Here is a 17,183-nt window from a genome sequence, read left to right as displayed (position 1 = left end):
TTTTATTTTTTACTGTGATTGTAATAGTGCAGGGTAGCTGTTACATTTGTGGTGGTGTAAAGGCAATTTTGTGACTGTAAGGTACTGCCTGAATTGCTATGATTAAAGAGAGAACCTGAAGCCAGAGAGCTAGCTGAGCAGCTTTGAAGTGTGAATGTGTGTATGCATCCCATACCATCTTAATGCTCCTTCCTGCATACACAGAAGCCATAGTGATGACTGAGATTTCTAGATATTTGCAAGCTAGTGTGAGGGTTTATGGTGATGTCCTTGTGGTGATGTCCGTACCAGATACCTGAGCTAGTTCAGAACAACCCAGTTGACGTCAGCTGTAGCAGAGCTAGTTGCTCAAAAACAGTAGTGGAAGTCCTTGAAACTGTATTGGCATGTGTTGTCTCCCAGGTAATGAACTCTGCCTGCCAGTCAGAGGAACTGGTTGAATGTTGTTATGCATGTAGAGCTTTGCAGATCTACAGTGAGCTCTGCAGGTACAATCTCGAATTTCAGACCTGTGCTTCGCTGTGAGGCACAGAGGGGTCTGTGCTGCCTCCTTCGGTAAAGTGCAGTACTGAATCTAATTAATACAGGGGTCACCTGGGCAAAGAAACTGTGTGCCTTGGGGCTGTATGTTAGGCTGGTCCAAATAATTATTTAATTTTCAGTCTTCTCTCAGACACCATTGTGCCTTACACTGAATGGTATCAGTGTAGCATTGTTTAGTCAGTATTCCTCACTAGATAAAGGAATCTCCACCCTTCCCTCCAAGCTCAGCTGCTTATGATGAGTTTACAGGTGTTAAGCCTTCCCATGGAATTCCAGTTTTCTGGAATATGCCACTTATTTTCTCCTCTTTCAATTAGTTTTTCTCCCTTCAAGTAACTCTTTGGTTTTTCACCCAGAATATAACTTTACCTTCAGAATTTCCATAGCTGATTTTCTTGTGAGACCATAATGAGTAGTACTGGGTAGGAATTATTTTGGAAGTTGTGCATGAGAAATCATGCATCCCCTTCTTGTGGGCTTGCCAAGAGACTAGTGAATAGAGCAGCATTTTAGTTTAACTAGGTAATGCAATCTGTAAACCTGTCTTTACGCACTTAGCACTTCATAGTTAGGACCCCTCATCTTTGTGAAGGTACACTTGCACAGGTTCATTTTCTAAGGGAAAAAATGTGTAGGAGGTATATCACTTCTAGTTGTTGGGTTTGTGGTTTTTAAAAATATGGTTATGAATGAAATTTTATCTTTTGCCTGTAGGCACCTGGGCCATTGACCATTTCATGGGAGTGTCTCTTCTAGGACAGGGTTGCTTACAAAATAAGAATATAAGTTGTTGATAGTACCTTTAAAGTAGAATGTAAAAGCTAAGTAAAGTTTCAAGGTATTTTTGAGGAATTTGGAATAGAGTTTAGTAAGGTGTTGATAGTTGGACTCAGTGATCTCAGAGGTCCTTTCCAACCATGACAATTCTGTGTAATCAGTCCTTGGCAATCACACTGTTCTTCTTGAAAACAAAAAGTTCATGACTTCTGGATTTTATGTGCCTTCTCTAAAAGAATATTTGATTATGTACTAGGCAAAGCTTATTAGATTTCTTCACAAAGGCTCCCATTCAGCTTTCATTAGCAGTGTAAGTTTAATATAAAACAGTGAGCTACACAATTCATTCTGGGCTGTTTATTATCAGATTCTTGTCTTATCTGTCTTCTAAAAAATTTCTTGTTCTTATTCATGTCTATTTCATTTTGTGAAGCTAGTTTAAAGAAGAAACTGACCCAATCCAAATTGTAGCTCATGTTATTTGTAGATTTAAAAAAAAAAACAAAAAACAAAAAACAAAACACAACTATTACACAATATGGTTTAAAAGCTATCTGTCTCCAAGAAATTTGTAAAAATAATTTCTCAGTGCCCTCTTTGGATAAGTCTACAGCAATTCTTCCAGCTTTTTGAGTGTGAATAAATATGGGCATTTTTTCCACAGTACGCATAGTCAAAGGACAGTCTTGGTTACATTTTTTGATGTTGAGATTTTAATACAGGAAAGCAGTGTTGTTATAATATGATCTGAGCTTTATAAAACAAGCCTAAAAATCAATTAGGTTAATCAGATATTTGCTTGCTTCAGTCAGTAGTATTAATTAATTTTGTGCTGAAGCAAGTGTTGTATAGCAGTATCAAGTTACACAGTATAGTAATAATTTGGTGGCTGTCTCAAGCTATTGAAGGCAGCAACTTGTCTTTCTTTATGTATCTGCGTTCCAAATTCAAGAATATGTCTTGTCTATACTTATAATAAGGAAGGTAAATAATTCTCCAACTGTGATTTTATTTTTTTTACGCTTTTGGAGTCCAAAACTCCTGATTACTTGTGCTGCATGTTGTAACGATCGGCATTTGTACTTGATTAGGAAGGTATGATCAAAGCTTGAACAGACTAAACTACAAGATGTTTGCTGATAGGTTGCCAAAAATAGAGAAAGCACATTTAGTTATTTTGTTGAAAATATCTACATATACCACTATAAAATATTTTCTTACGTTTTTTTCTTAGTTCACTTTAGGAACTGGAAATCTTGCTTTTGATCAGTTTTGTCTTTGCTTTACTCTAACAAGAAGTGTAACAGGAACCTTTATTCATTTTAGAGTGTCTATGAGCTTATATTTGCCTGGAATGAGGCCCACGCCTTATGTAGGATTAGGATCATGCTTGTAATTAGTTAATTCTCTTTAACATAAAATATTTAATTCACTTTTTTTTGAGTGTTTTGTTTTGAATTTCCCTTGAGAATATGTAGAAAGACATACTTAAAGTTACTTGGAGCAGCTGTTCACTGCTCTGATTCTGTGAGTGGGCTTCTGCCTGTCAGCATTTTAGAAATATGCGCTTTAATAATTATTAAATTCTTACGTGCTATTTCATAGTTCCTATAACCTAATTGTGTCTATAATAAATAAATATCCTGTGGCAATATTGTAGCCATTACTTTTTTTCATGAGTAAGTGCTTGAATTGAATGTTAGATTTTAATTGATGCTTACCCAAAGATGACCTAAAGCTTTTATTATAAAGTCAGTCTGCTGCCAATACTGCAAGTATACTTAGAGTCAATTTTTTGTACTCTATAAACCACAGAAATATGGCATGGTTTTGCCCAAACAGTCCTGAGGTAAAAAGCTCAGCATTCATAAAGAGCAAGACCACTTAGGCTCCTTAGTGGTCATTTGAGTGGTGCCTAATACTAAGTAAATTCTCCCATCTGGGTTCTGAGCAAATGGCACCTCTGTAGTGAGGCTTAATCTGATAGTACTGTCCATTAACTTTTTAGAATTGACCAAGGCCAACTTCAGTATTAATGGCAATTATGCCATGCATGTAGGTAGATTGTCTTCATTAGTTTTACTCAAGTGTGGTGGATGTCATTGAGCAGTCCTGTTTTGAGTGAGCTCACAGAACATCCTTAAAACTATATATGCAGCAGATTTTGCAGTGGTTTTCAGTTTCATTCACTTCTGTTGCTTTTGGACATGATGAATAGTTTGTCTTGCAGGTGCTTCCTTTCTGCTTACAGTTATTGTAATATAAAAGGGTTTTTTAAACCTGAAACTCTAGCTGACAGTTTGCAGCAGGTTTAAAGATACTGGTAGTTGGATGGGTTCAAAAAAGACTGAATCCCACTTCCAAAAACATTTTATATTCTTACTATTAATATATTTGATAGAAGAATTATCTGCTTAAAAGGGTAATATTGTGTGTATACATACCTATTTACATTTTTATTTATCTGCATGTTGAAGGACAGCATCTTCTTTGTTTGCTTTCATAAATATCAATAATTTTAGGCCATTTTTAAAGCATTGCAAGTTTGATGTGTTTAGTCTGAAACTTTTTAACTTTTTGCTTGGGCTTTAAGAGATCTTAAATAGACATTGTACATGTTGCTACCACATTTGGCCTTTTTGGGATAATTAAATGAATCTTCAGAATTTTAAGAGCTGTATGTATACTACTGGTGCTCATCCAAACTTTATCAACTCCGTATTTACAGACACTGATAAGCCACGAACAGGAACAGGTGAACCAGTTTTAAGTTTGCACTACAGTACAGAAGGAACTACTACAAGCACAATAAAACTGGACTTCACTGATGAGTGGTAAGAAGTTAATTTTGTTTTTGACAGGTTATTGGATCAGCACGTATCACACTCAGCATAGATACAGATAAACTGTTTTTTCATATGATAAGGGTATATATTTAGGTGTGTATAGACAGTCTGAAATGGCTTTAGTTCTTAATGCATTCATAACATTAAAGACAGTCACAGTTTAATATACAATTTATGCAAGAGGTTTTTTTGTTATATTTATTGTGGATCTTTAATGCTGACATATTTTGAAACACGATATCTTTGTCAAACCCTAGCATAATATCTTACCAAAGCAGGGTTGTACAGTGATGAAAAGATAGTTGAGGGCTAGCACATAAATTTTAATTGTGCTCTAACAGACTTTTCATATGGTATCTTAGGCTTTCTGTGGCACAATTCCTCAGTTGTAAAACAGTGAAGTTAGTATTTCTGTGTCTGAGGCATGTTGCTGAATCCAAACGGTTAAGATACCAACTTCGTGGGGTGCTTAGATACTACAGTGATGACATTCTTTTCAAATAATAAACACGTACTGTCTAACTGGCCTGACTTACTTGGTTTTGTATCAAGGTCTATCACTAGAGCATCTCAGGATCTCCTGAAGCAACCACAATCCTTGTTGTATCTCCTCTTACTTCTGTTCTTTTGCTTACGTTTTCAAAAGTAGAAGACAGAAGAAGAAATACTTGCTAACCCCACTGCTTTTAGCTACTCTTAAGTGCTGTGGCTTTCAGCGTAAAGCATATGCCTTGCCCATAGCAGTTTGGAGGCTTTTAACAGTGATCTGTGTGTTTTCACAAGTATGAAGACTTTGCCCATGTGATCCGACTGTTTCTATTTAGAGTCCAAATCCAGCAAGCTTTGACATAATTCGTTTTGCTGTAACGGCTTTAATTACTTCTGCATTTAGTTTTTTAGTCATCTGTGTTTAGTGTTTTAGGATAGGCAAATTTTGCAAGCATTGGCAAATGTTTTGTCCGTTTATTGTAGTGTCTTTTTAATGTAATAGTAAAATATTCCTACCACTGTATCACAGGAAACAATTTTTATTAAACAACATTAACACTTTGTTTCTGTGTTTATTTTAAAACAAGATTAGAAAAATGCATTTTACACTTCAAACAGTTAATGATATAGGTGATTCTGAAGATGGTAAATTGGAATTAACAGCTACCCCAAAAACAATATTAAGAAAAAATAGAATGTACAGGGAATAGAGATAAGGGACAAGAAAATTACTCGTACAAAAATCTGTAATCAGTGAAGTAAAGACTGAGTGAAAACTACTCGAAATGATCTTCATGTGTATATTCTCTCTAACAGCAAGTATTTTAACAAATCTCTTAGGCCAAAGGTTAGCACCATGTGAATAACAAACATAAAATGTAAAGCCTAAGGAGAATGGAGGACTAAAGGTTAGGATCTTTCAATACTAATGGTAGCAATATTCAAGGCTTTAGGACAGTTCTGATAGAAAAGCACATTAAAACAATCAGTACATGAGAAATAAGCCAAAATTACGGGAACTAGAATGTGCATGATTCAATACCTTTTTCTTGAGAGAATAATGAGTTCTAGAAACATACATGCTATAACAGAGAGAAACTGCCTGAATTTCCAGAAAGTATTTGATACTTTGCCACATGTTGAACTTCTTTTCAAAGTAAGACAGGTAAATCAATAAAGAAACTTCACATGGTGGTAAGCTAGCTTAATGGAGCTTTTGTGGTTGGTAGCCCAGGGTGGGTAGTGAGAGGTAGAAGGATTTCCTGGTGCAACAATGTTGCAAGGCACTGTCAGGTCAGAGGCTAACTAAAAATGATGTGCTGAAGAATGGAATAGTAGAAGTAGGATGCAGTTCCATATAAGAAAATGCTGCAGTTGAAGACAAATAACAAAAACATAATCTGAAAGTTGAGGGTGTTGTGAAAATAAAATGGAAGAAGACATGGACCTACCAGTCACTTCATTCTCAATTAAGGCAACTACTAGAAAGGCAAGTATGATCCTAGATGTCACCAGCTGGGGCCAGTTGCTTTGGGATTTAGCATGCTGCGTGCAGTCTTTGTCATGCTTTCAAGAAAACTGATTCAAATTGGCAGAGGTTCAGAGAAGGGTTATGCAGAGAACTGGGGAAAGAGAAAACCTGCTATGGAAGTGGATAGTAGGGCTTAACATATTGAAGGCACAGGGTGTTACTTTGCTCTCTCACAAACATCCTCTTTGTGTAATTGCTGGTGTGAAAAATAACACTAAAGGAAAAATTAAGGCAGAGTAATACATGAATATAAATTAGCATTTAGTGTTGAGCTAGAAATACGTTTGTAAGAGTCAGAAAAAAAATCTTAGTGCTTAGACTGTGATTAAGTTCATTAAATTGATTATACCATATGAGGCACGAAATAGCAAAAATCCTCAACTTGGTGTCTAGCAATACCTTCCTTGTCTGTCCATTCAGAATCAAGGCTGAAAATTCCTGATTTACAAGAAGTACTGTAAGAGCTAAAAAAATTTTCTACACACTCCAAATCCAGTATAGCAATGAAACGGACCATTGCTTTTCAAGAGAGTAAAATCTCTCATATTTAACGTAAAAAATAAAGGCACTGAAATCCAACCTAAATTTGCAAGAATCTAGATGAAGCATGATTTGTGCTGTTTCTAGCAATGTAGCATATAAAATACTTAGTAATAACATACACAGGCAAGAAAATACTTTTAACAGTGAAGTCTAAATTCTTGAGAATTGTGCTTATAATTCTCATAACTCATCTCTGTTTCCACTTTTGTCCAGTGGCCTGCCTAAGTTTGAGGCCACAACACAGGAGAGAATGGAAGAGCTCAGGAACAAGGCTTTACATTTCCTGAAATAAGATTTTTATTCTATAGAGTCTAAAAACATTAGTTTGGATGGCATTCAGAACAGTAAAGTTACATATTTCCTGAGGAATAATTTTCCTTATTGTAAACAGAAGTTGGAGTTCCACAATGATTATCTAAATATAAATGGGGAGTAAATCTCAAATACAAGCTCATAATGAGTCTTGAGAAATAACAAAACACTGTGATCTGGAAGCCAACATTGGATGTCCATGCCTCAAGAGGTACAGGAATTACAGTTAATGGTGAAGAACCTGGAGAATGTTATTAGAATCAGTCTTTTAATTGGATGGCAAAAGATTAATATTGGTGCTCAGCTGACAGTGTGTAATACTGTTGGTAAGACTTCCCATCATTTATACGTGTTTAAAATGTGTAAATAGCTAAAGAGAGCAAATCCTTTTGAGCCTGCACATTTTTGAAAAGCAATGAAGAAATCTTTTTAAGGTTAAAAAAATTAAATTATATGGAGAGAACAGGTTTCAGTGATGCAGAAGAATAGTGTAGTTTGGGTGGTAGTGGACATAATAAAAGAATTTTGAAATTGTGAAAGTTGTTGGTTGTAGCCACTGCCAGGAGCTATTGAATTGTGAGATTATAGTGAGAAAGGTGATGATGATGGTCAGGCTGTGCTTTTGCATTGATCTTATCTAATTGCATTATTTCTAATTTTTTTTTTTCCCTTATGTATTTATATTGCCAGGAGCAGCACAAATTCAAGCTCTAGAGGGAGTGGAAGTCACTGCAAAACTGAAGGCCAAGAAGACTCTGTAAAAACAAAGGCTTCAGAAGAGTTGGGGCCTGAAGATGAAGAAACAAGTAAGATACAATATTATTTTGGTAAAGTTAAGGTAAAAATTCTGCTCTCGTATGCTCATAACTACTGTTGAACTCAATGGGAATCTCATACATGTGCATATGTAGTCAGAAAACTAATTTTTTTTAGGAAAGATCATGAATTTTTTTTAGCAAAGAAAAAGAAACCAAGCTGAGATAGTTGCAAATAAATATAAACAAAATTAACTTACGCTGTCTTTAGTTCTAAAACCCTCATTCTGTTTCCTAAGGACATATTCTCCCCCAATTTGTATAAAAAAAAATAGAAAAACTGCATTTTGCAGTCATAAATGAGTGCTTGGTATTTTGTAACATTTCTTTCAATGTTAACAATTCTTTCACTGTGTTTAGTTACATGTGATTTGTCTTGCTTGATTCATTGCCACAAAGGCAGTTGAGTCGTTATGATTGGTTCCTTTTGACAGAGGGATAACTGAATTTCTGTTTTCAGAAGTAACAGCTTTCAGTCATTATCTGTTTCAAGAGTATTATTGCTACTTTTGTGTGTGCAAAAGTTCTCATAGTGTAGGATATTAAGTATATTAAGGAACAAAGAAGAAATACTTTTTTCCTTGTTAGTGCATTGACCAGGGCAACTAGATAGGTTGTATATACACTGACTTTTATGTGATTAGTATGTGAGATTTCAGGAAAGAGACTTGTGGACTTGTTGAGGGGATTGGTTTGATCTAGGAATGTTACTGGTTTTTTTAGCTTTGTTTACATTATAGATGTGCATCTAAATGAAATAATGTGATTTAATATTAAGTTGTTTAATTCAGGAGTTCCTGATGAATCTGACAAGGAATATGCAAGTGCTGAAGAACTGAAAACTACAGATGAAACTGTAGAGACAACAGAAGCAAGTATGTGTCTGTTCTCTTTCAAAATATTTAGTTGTGTGAAGAAGTAGAGAATGAAAAACTAAAATTTCCAATATAAACTCAGCATACATGATTTAACTTCTGTGACCATTTATAATGTCTTCTAAAATATGCTAAAATTGTTAATGCTGTGACTTATTTTCCCAAATATTTTCTGTTAGCTGTATCAAATAAACCTGGCCCTGAGCATTCTGAAGCCCAACCAGAAGAAGGCCCCAGTGTTGATGCTGTCTCTGGAAATGCAGAGGAAGAAACCTCCTGTGATAAAAGTGCAAATCAAGAAATTTCAAGTAAAAGTACTGAATCCACTGCCAACTCACTTGCTACAAACGATGAACCTCAGCCACACCCAGAATCCTCAGGGCTTGCAACTCCAGATGAGTCATCTACCAGGACCTCAGCTCTGCAAGAAACTGATGATAGTGATGATGATCCTGTTCTGATCCCAGGGGCAAGGTATCGAGGAGGACCAGGACACAGGTTAGAGAAATGCTGATCTCTGCTATTGCTTGGCAAAATGCAGGGTTGTTCTTTTTAAATGGAAGATCTAGAAACCCATGCCTCATATCCTTCACTAAAATAAGTTGTTCTTTGACAGCTAGCCAAAAGCTTGATGGCTTGAGTCTAGTTTGCCTATATGCAAGATATGTATAGCTATTTTTCCTCCTAGCCAGACAAGCTCCTACAGATCTAGTATCTGCTCATGCTTACTTCTTGCCTGCTGAATACCCCAGTGCTACATAGTTGCAATTCATTTTTTATTATTCTCCTTGTAGTCATAAATATACAAAATTCATACATTTGTGTACAGGGATCTACATTTTATTTCAACTGTACTTTAGATGTCTTAACTTTGGCAACGCAAGAGCTTTTAACTGTTGTTCAGCAGTGCTGTGTTTATCTGTTGTACATACCTTAGGACTGATGTGTTCAGTTTTTCACGCTTTCTCTGAAGGAGAAACTCTTTTAATATTTTTCCTTTTTTTGGTTATTGAGTATCAGTATGTAAGGCAGTAAAAAAAAAAGAAGCTTTCTAGTTATTGTCAAGAATAAAAGACAACTTTAGTAAGCTCTGTGTATTTTTTTTTCTTGTAACATATAAATAGCTGTACATACTTGTTCATCATTCAGCTAACTTAGCTCTCAATCTGGTATTGTTGGTTTAATACCTTTGTTCACTGATTTCAATTCTTGGGCTTTTTAAAAGCTGTGATAATTAAACAACATCTCTATTGTTATACTTAAGAAAATAACTTTTTTACTTGTTTTACATGTTATGCAACCTAGTGACAGGTGCCTTAGCTTTACTCCTATCCTGTGCAAAGGCAGCATCATCTTACTATTTTCTTACACTAGCAATGGAGATTCTTCACAGGGAGCAATACTATGTGTATTTGTTAGGGAAGAAGAAATAATTTAATAGTTGTGTATAGAAAGGTTCTGAATAATTTGCAGTTTAAAAAAAATGAGCCACACAAAGAACTGTCAGTGGTTGCTTATTACATAGCATGAGTGATTCTGCTCACTAAATGAAATTTTTTATTAAAAAAACAATATATAAGATTCCATTTTATATATTATATCTTATATAAGATAAATCTTATATAAGGTTCCATAAGTACATTTCCATATACTACTAAGTCATTGTAGGTAAATACTAATGGCAGAAATAGTTTCCACTGCAAAGCCAATGTTCATTATAATTATGTGACTGAAGAGCAAGCTGTGAAACGCCCTTCGATTTTAATCCCATTTCTGTTTTCGAGCAGGATTCTTGATTTCTCTTCATGCAACTTAAGTTGTTTATACACTGCAATAGTTTTCATAGCAATGTGAATGACACTTCCAGGTATCATGTACTGTTACGATTTCCCACTAGTGGGGACATCTTAAGTTTAGTTACAGTTCATCTGACATGCTTCTTTTTTTTCTTATTTTTGTGCAGTGAGACTTCTTCCTGAAGCATTTTAAATTTATCATTTAGGAAAGATCATTCAACTAAATTAATGATATAATTAAAGTTCTTTATGCAGCCGTATGCTTCCTTATTCTTCACCCAAATAAAAATCTGACAAAAGTTCCTGTGTAGCCAGTACTGGTTTAGGATTGCCTCCAGGCTTTCTTTACTCAGATTTAATGCCTAACCAATTAATTTTGTTCTGCTTTTGTGTATGTGCAAGAAATGAAACTTTCTAGTTTAACTTCTGAGCAGTCAGATATACATTTACGTTATGGTCCTTCCTATTCTTCTAGTTTCAGTAGTTTTCTAAATGTCCTCTGAGATACTGATGAAAAGTAAGATATCCTATGTGGGCTCAAAGGAATTTGGATTTCCAGGGGGAAAGCAGGCACTGGTGTCCTTACTGTCTAGCTGTAAGCCCTCTTAGTATTTCTATCACATGTGAAATTGAGTGAAAGGAACTGGAAGTCCTCTAGTACTACTGTGACAGTTGTTATAGCATATAATCCTTTTCATAAACTGGTCAAATTTAAATAAACTCCCCCTGGCCCCTTAACTAGTGGGAAGCTACCTCAAAACACTGCTGCTATAAAGGGTATAAATTGACTACAATTAGTCATTTTGTTTTACACTAACATACTGTGTTGACTGAAATAATTTTTTCATGCCAAGTGCTTTTCACTTGAATGGTGTTTGTCATGTCCATTTTCAGCTTTTGTCTCACTAGACTCATAGGGCCAAGTTTTTCTCACTCTTAGCAGTAAAAATTTCTGGTTTTCCTTCCATCGTGCTGGTTACTATCTGTGCTCCTCCATGTCCCACTTCTTTCCTGAGTATGATAGAGCAGAATCATGCACACTGCACTTGTTTGCATTTTGCTATGATTAGTGGTATGAGTATTATTTTTGGTCTAGAGAAGATTCTCTGAGACACAACTGACCTGTAGTTATATCCTTCTCCTCTGTTACTTACGGCTGTCTCATAGTGGTCATTTGTGGTCAGACACAAGATCAGTTAGTGTACTGAAATCTTTAATCTGTTCTCATCTTTCACCAGAAGGAATCTCAGAAGAGTTTATAATTTTTATACTACTGAATTTCTACCCACCTCCTTTTCTCAAGATCCTAAAATCCCCTCTATATTTGTAAAGTTACCCAACTCAGTGCACTGCATGCCTGCATTCCTACATCTCCTTCAAAGACTATTAGAAATATATTAAGTAAAGCTGCCTGTGACACTGGTGCTTAACTCCACTGTATGCTTCCTGTAGATTTAGTTTATTTCTTTTCTCACTAGTAAATTGCTTTATCCAACAATTCTTTTACTAAGTCTCATTTTTTCAAGTTTATCTAATAATTTAGTTTACAATGTGTCATCCTAGAAGATAATTAATGGAGGTAATATAGAAGTAATAAACTAGATTTTTCTCTCTATAGACTATATAGGGGGATGTCGCTTTGGGCCTTTTTTGTTTGGTTGGTTGTTGGTTTGGTTTGGTTTTTTTTCCTTTCAGGAGAAGGTTATAAGGCTAACCTGCACTTATCTACATTTTGTGGACCTGTTTTATGCAGTGGCAAAAGAAAATGTTTAATTCTCATTTTTCTCTGGGAATAAAATAAAAAAAAGGCTGTAGCCTTCTGAAACAGAGTGCTAAAAGCTGTTTGAATAATAATCCTTTTCCAGTGTATAGCATTACTGGTTTTATCTACAGCCAATTTTAGGATTCTTTAATGTGTGTTTTTTATATACCTAATAGCTAGCTATTGTTTATATAGAGGAGAAACTCTGCAGTTGAGGAAATGAAGGTAAAGGAAACTGCCTCAGAGTAATTTTCCCACTGTAAAGTACATCTTTCTCCACTGAGAAAGGACAGGTAAACTTCTGATTCTGTACTCTGAAATCATTATCTTAAACTTTCTCTTCAGGAAAAGAAGTGGCAGAAATGCCCTTTTGATAGCTCTGTCAACAACACCTGCAGTTAGATAAACAGAGAGCTTCCTGCTGCATCAACTCCTTTGGTCTCACTTTAGTTTCAGAAAGATGGATTTAGATTTCAGATTCATGAATAGAATGTCCATTTTGCACATCTAGTGTTTTCAGAGCTTTCATTATTTGAATTTTTTTGGGTACAAATACAGCTTTTAATGTTTTTGAGCCAAGGACTGGGTCTTTTTCTCTCTCTTACATAATCTGAGGATAGATGCAAGGAACATAATCTCTTTGTGGATACTTGTAAATCTCAAAAGTCAATGAGGATAATTTCTCACCAACTAACTTCAAGTTGAACTGTCAGGAAAGACGGGGCAACAGATATGGAAACAGTTTGCACCCACTTTAGTATTTTGAAAAGGACTTAGAATAATAGCAGCAAAACATGTAGAAGTAACAAGATCCTTTGAGAATGTGACAGCTGTTTTCTCTAGCATTTCTGTAGCCACTGCACATCATAGAGGAATGGTGAAAATCAGTGACTAAAATAAGCTAGATAGTTGTTTTTTATATTGTGTTGAGGCTAGTCAATACATGCTCTTAACAAAACATGTAAGGAATGTCACAGAATATTTCTAACTTTAAAAAAATGAAACCTGTTTTGTACAGCAGAGCACTTTAGCTAGATACTCAACACAGAAAATTACCTTCTGGATATTTTAGGGAATCCACAGGAAAAGATCCCTATAAAAAGATAAAAGATCATATATATATATGAGAAGATATGCAGGTCTTTAAGTCTCAGAGTATGCATATAGCATTTCTTCATATGTTACTATATCCAGCAAATTTAGTTGGAACAGAGATAGATAATATGGCTTGCCTTAGCACCATGCTTTGTAATCTGTGAGGAAAAAATAATCTATGCAAAATATATGTTCTTCATGCACAGAGAGAGCACGTTTTTAACAATCTTAATTTTCACAAATTAATCAAAACAACTCTCTGAGGACCTCTTTCGTACTTAAATGATTGAACTAATTTTGTTTCAGCTTTGACAGAAGCCGATCTATGAGCAGAGGCTAAGCCTGAAAAATGTTAAATGAGTAGGTTAAAATTTCAAACAAATGTGAATGTAAAATGGAAATGATTCTGCAGCTCCTTCCACTTATGCTATGGTCTAAGAAGAATTACTGCATTTTATTAGAAGATCAACATTGTGTACTATTTTGTAATCTAAATACTATTCTTGCTAAAATCAAAGTAGTCTCATATACTAACACCTTGAGAAGGAGGAGTCTTCTCAGTTGGAAATATGTAGAGCACATTTTGTAATAGATGCTAACCTTTTAAAAACATGATACTCAGCATTTTTTAATGACTTCAGTTGTTGTTCCCTTTACTAGATATAATATCAGAGGAACAGCGATAGGTGATAGAATAATGAGGTAATTAATTATTTTCTTCCCCCCCTCCTTTTTATTGCTGTATAATGGATTTACCAGGTTCTTGTTTTTCATATCTAACTGACATTTTAAGAGTTGCTGTACTTTAAATGCTATGAATTACAGAGCATATTGCTTGAGTTATATTTAGCTGCATGTGTTGCATGGAAATTGAAAAGAAATGGCAGTGTATATACATTTAACAACCTATTAAACTTTTTGCTGTGTGCTGTAGAAATTAATGGAATTTGAAAAGCCTGCATTTTATGAAAAGCAAATACCTTGTTTTATTCAGCTGCTGAGGAACTTGTTATATTTGCATGTGCCACTGCTGACTTGCTTTGTCGGGTAGTGAAGAACACCCAGTTCTGGACAAAAATATAAGAATATGTGTACCAAGGACTGCTTATATTTTTTGCCTGAGCAAAGTTACAGAACTGAGCATAACTATTAAAGCTATATTTGATAATACATATTTAGCAACGTACATGCTAAATCTTGTACAGTATTTCTTTTAATAAAATTAAATTTAAAAGTCACTTATCTTCCTCATTGAAATATTTGAGTGAATTAATAGCAAGAATTTGAGGCAATTTGAGCAATTGTGCTTGGCGACATGCCATAAAGAGGGAGCAGCTATCTACTGTGATTTAATACCAAAAGCTAGTTAGGGGAAATAGCACAAAATAATTCTAATAATGAAAATTAACATCTTTGTTTTGTGTGGCTGGAAAGAAAGACTCAGGATGTGGGTTCGTAAAGGACTTAGATTCCTATATTTTAAATGCCTACAGGACAATAGCGCAGATGTGTATTTCTTTCTCTTATATTCCAATTGAAGCTGCAATTTGAATGGATTTAACTCTGCAACTTTCTTAAAGGTTCAGGAATTTGTATACTTTTTGTACCTTAAATTTCACTATAGGCATTCTTCATTCTTTCTATTCATGCTTACCATGGAGTTATTTATCACTTCAGCATAGCCCATGGGATCGTTTATTTCATATTGCTTTAAATTTAATATAAAAATGAATGATGCATTCAACATAGAATTTCTTACCAGTATATTTTTCTCAGATTTCCATTGTCGTATTGCAGCGTATCAGGTGAAAATTTAAAAATGTTTTGTAGCTGAGAGTAGTTGAAACATTGTGTTGGAAGGCCAGGAAATTACTTAGGAAGGCATTACAATAAAGGTTTATTTTTACATGATCAGCAATGAAACAGCTTGGACTTTAGGTCAGAGTCAGTGTGCTGTTAACATGATGGTTTTGCCCTTGTTTTTGAACTATCTTAATGTGTCAAATTTGGCAACAGTAGTAGATGTATTCCAGAGGTCCGGAGGCTTCTGAAGGAACATGGTTATTTGGTAATTAAAATCAGAAACATAATCAAATCTTGATACTTAGAAAAGAGATCTGGTTTAGTGTGGTGGTTGTGGCTTAACCCCAGCAGGCAGCTCAGCCCCACACAGCTCTTCACTCACTCTGCCCCAGTAGGATGGGGGAGAAAACCAGAAGGGTGAGATAGTGAGACAACTCATGGCTTGAAGTAAAGTCCAGTACAATGGCTTATTAATTAGTCACCTTCCTGAGCTGGGCTTGACTTTGATGATGATAGCCAGCTGGTAAGACACATAGTTGGAATTCTTAGGCAGGAGCATGGCAGCTGGCAGGTGGATTCCTTTCCATGGTCAACGAAGAAATGAGCATCAGAGAAATATGTTCTTAATGAGCGGTTATAAGCCTTAGGTTCCCTGCTGTTGTTTTGGATAAAGACAATATTTCCAATGAGAAGATGGCAAGAAGAGGGGGGGAAAAAATAATTATCTTAACTTGAAGGAGCCAGGAGAGAAGGAACCAGGGCTTCTGGTACTTAGCAAAAAGAGACAATGTTTGTCAGTGTAAGTAAATTTGGAAACCTAAGAAGTGACAAAAATCCCTAGTACTTGAGGAATCAATACTGAGCTCAAAACAGGGCTGACACAAGAGGGATAGGAAGAGGAAGCAAGTACACTTGAAATTTACAGCCAACTGCTGCAGCCTGGCTCAGGAGACAATCCATCTGTAATAATGGCATTTGGAAGAAGTAAGGTTATCTAGGGTACCAGATGAATTTTATGGCAGCCACAACAGCTGGACCTCTAGTGGAGCAAAGTTTGTAGCAGAATCCATGTAGATTACTTGCACATTCAATTGACGGATAATTGTCGCATTTCCTGTCTTTTGAAAACATATAATTAATTTTGACTGTTTTTCTTCTAACTAGTAGATTAGCATAGTAGTTTTAAAACATGCAGGGCTGGCTAGACAGAAATTGTTGAATAACATACAGAGGAACTGAGGTCTGCAGCTCTCAAAAAAACCCCTAAACTTTTTGAGGAGCAATATGTGACATATTGCAGTTTAGGAAACAAACTAGTTATGTAATTGTGCAAATTACATAGATTTTTGTGGAAAGAAAAATCCTTTTTACACTTCAGAATTTCTAAACAAACAAAATTCTCTGACAATTTTGTTTTTATTTTTAAGGTTTATTTTTCATACTTAGGTATTTTCCATTTCCATTTCACAATAAATAGCTGTAGGTCAGTCTGCATCACAGGGTTTGTGTGGGCTGGGTTTTTCCTTTGAACCTACGTTTAATTGAAATAATATAATGACTTTACTTCTGTATCCCTATTCCACTCTTCTAGGACTTAATATTAAATGGGCTTTTGATAATTAATGTTTACAGCTATCAACTTGGAAGGCTTCAAACCTGGCTGATCCTAAGGGGAAAAGTTGTGCCCTGAATCATGTCTGTAGTCTTACTTTTGGAAGTAGCGTTTGAAAATGTTCTTTCCACAAGGCACACTCCATAGGTATAATGAAAGTACCATACATCATCTTAGGCTCAATGTTACCAAGACTACACACACTGACTTTTTTGTAAGATACTGCACCAAGGTACCTCAAAATCTGGCAAAACACACTAAGAAAGGCTTTGTACCTGCAGACCAGATAATGGTACTGAATATTCTGAAGTCAGAACACTACCTATAGCATAAAAGCATAACTAAAACTAAGTTCAGTTTCATTGGCTTTGCAAGACCTAACAT

At 35.3% G+C, this 17,183-nt stretch overlaps 1 protein-coding gene across 8 annotated transcripts in view; it reads left to right on the top strand.

Moving 5' to 3' along the window:
* Positions 1-17,183, top strand: part of DCAF6 (DDB1 and CUL4 associated factor 6) — an 82,894-nt gene that overhangs the window by 51,289 nt on the left and 14,422 nt on the right. For 5 of the 8 annotated variants that reach the window (XM_051644149.1, XM_051644148.1, XM_051644147.1 and 2 more), the window contains 5 exons: positions 4,049-4,154; positions 7,732-7,847; positions 8,648-8,731; positions 8,911-9,229; positions 14,045-14,086. In XM_051644149.1, the coding sequence (XP_051500109.1) occupies positions 4,049-4,154; positions 7,732-7,847; positions 8,648-8,731; positions 8,911-9,229; positions 14,045-14,086 (667 nt within the window). The remainder of the gene's footprint in view (positions 1-4,048; positions 4,155-7,731; positions 7,848-8,647; positions 8,732-8,910; positions 9,230-14,044; positions 14,087-17,183) is intronic. The other 3 variants (XM_051644150.1, XM_051644152.1, XM_051644146.1) reach the window with 1 other exon arrangement.

Source organism: Apus apus, chromosome 1 (genome assembly GCF_020740795.1).
Source record: "Apus apus isolate bApuApu2 chromosome 1, bApuApu2.pri.cur, whole genome shotgun sequence".
Lineage (NCBI taxonomy): Eukaryota > Metazoa > Chordata > Aves > Apodiformes > Apodidae > Apus > Apus apus.
This window is presented reverse-complemented; position numbering and strand designations above follow the sequence as displayed.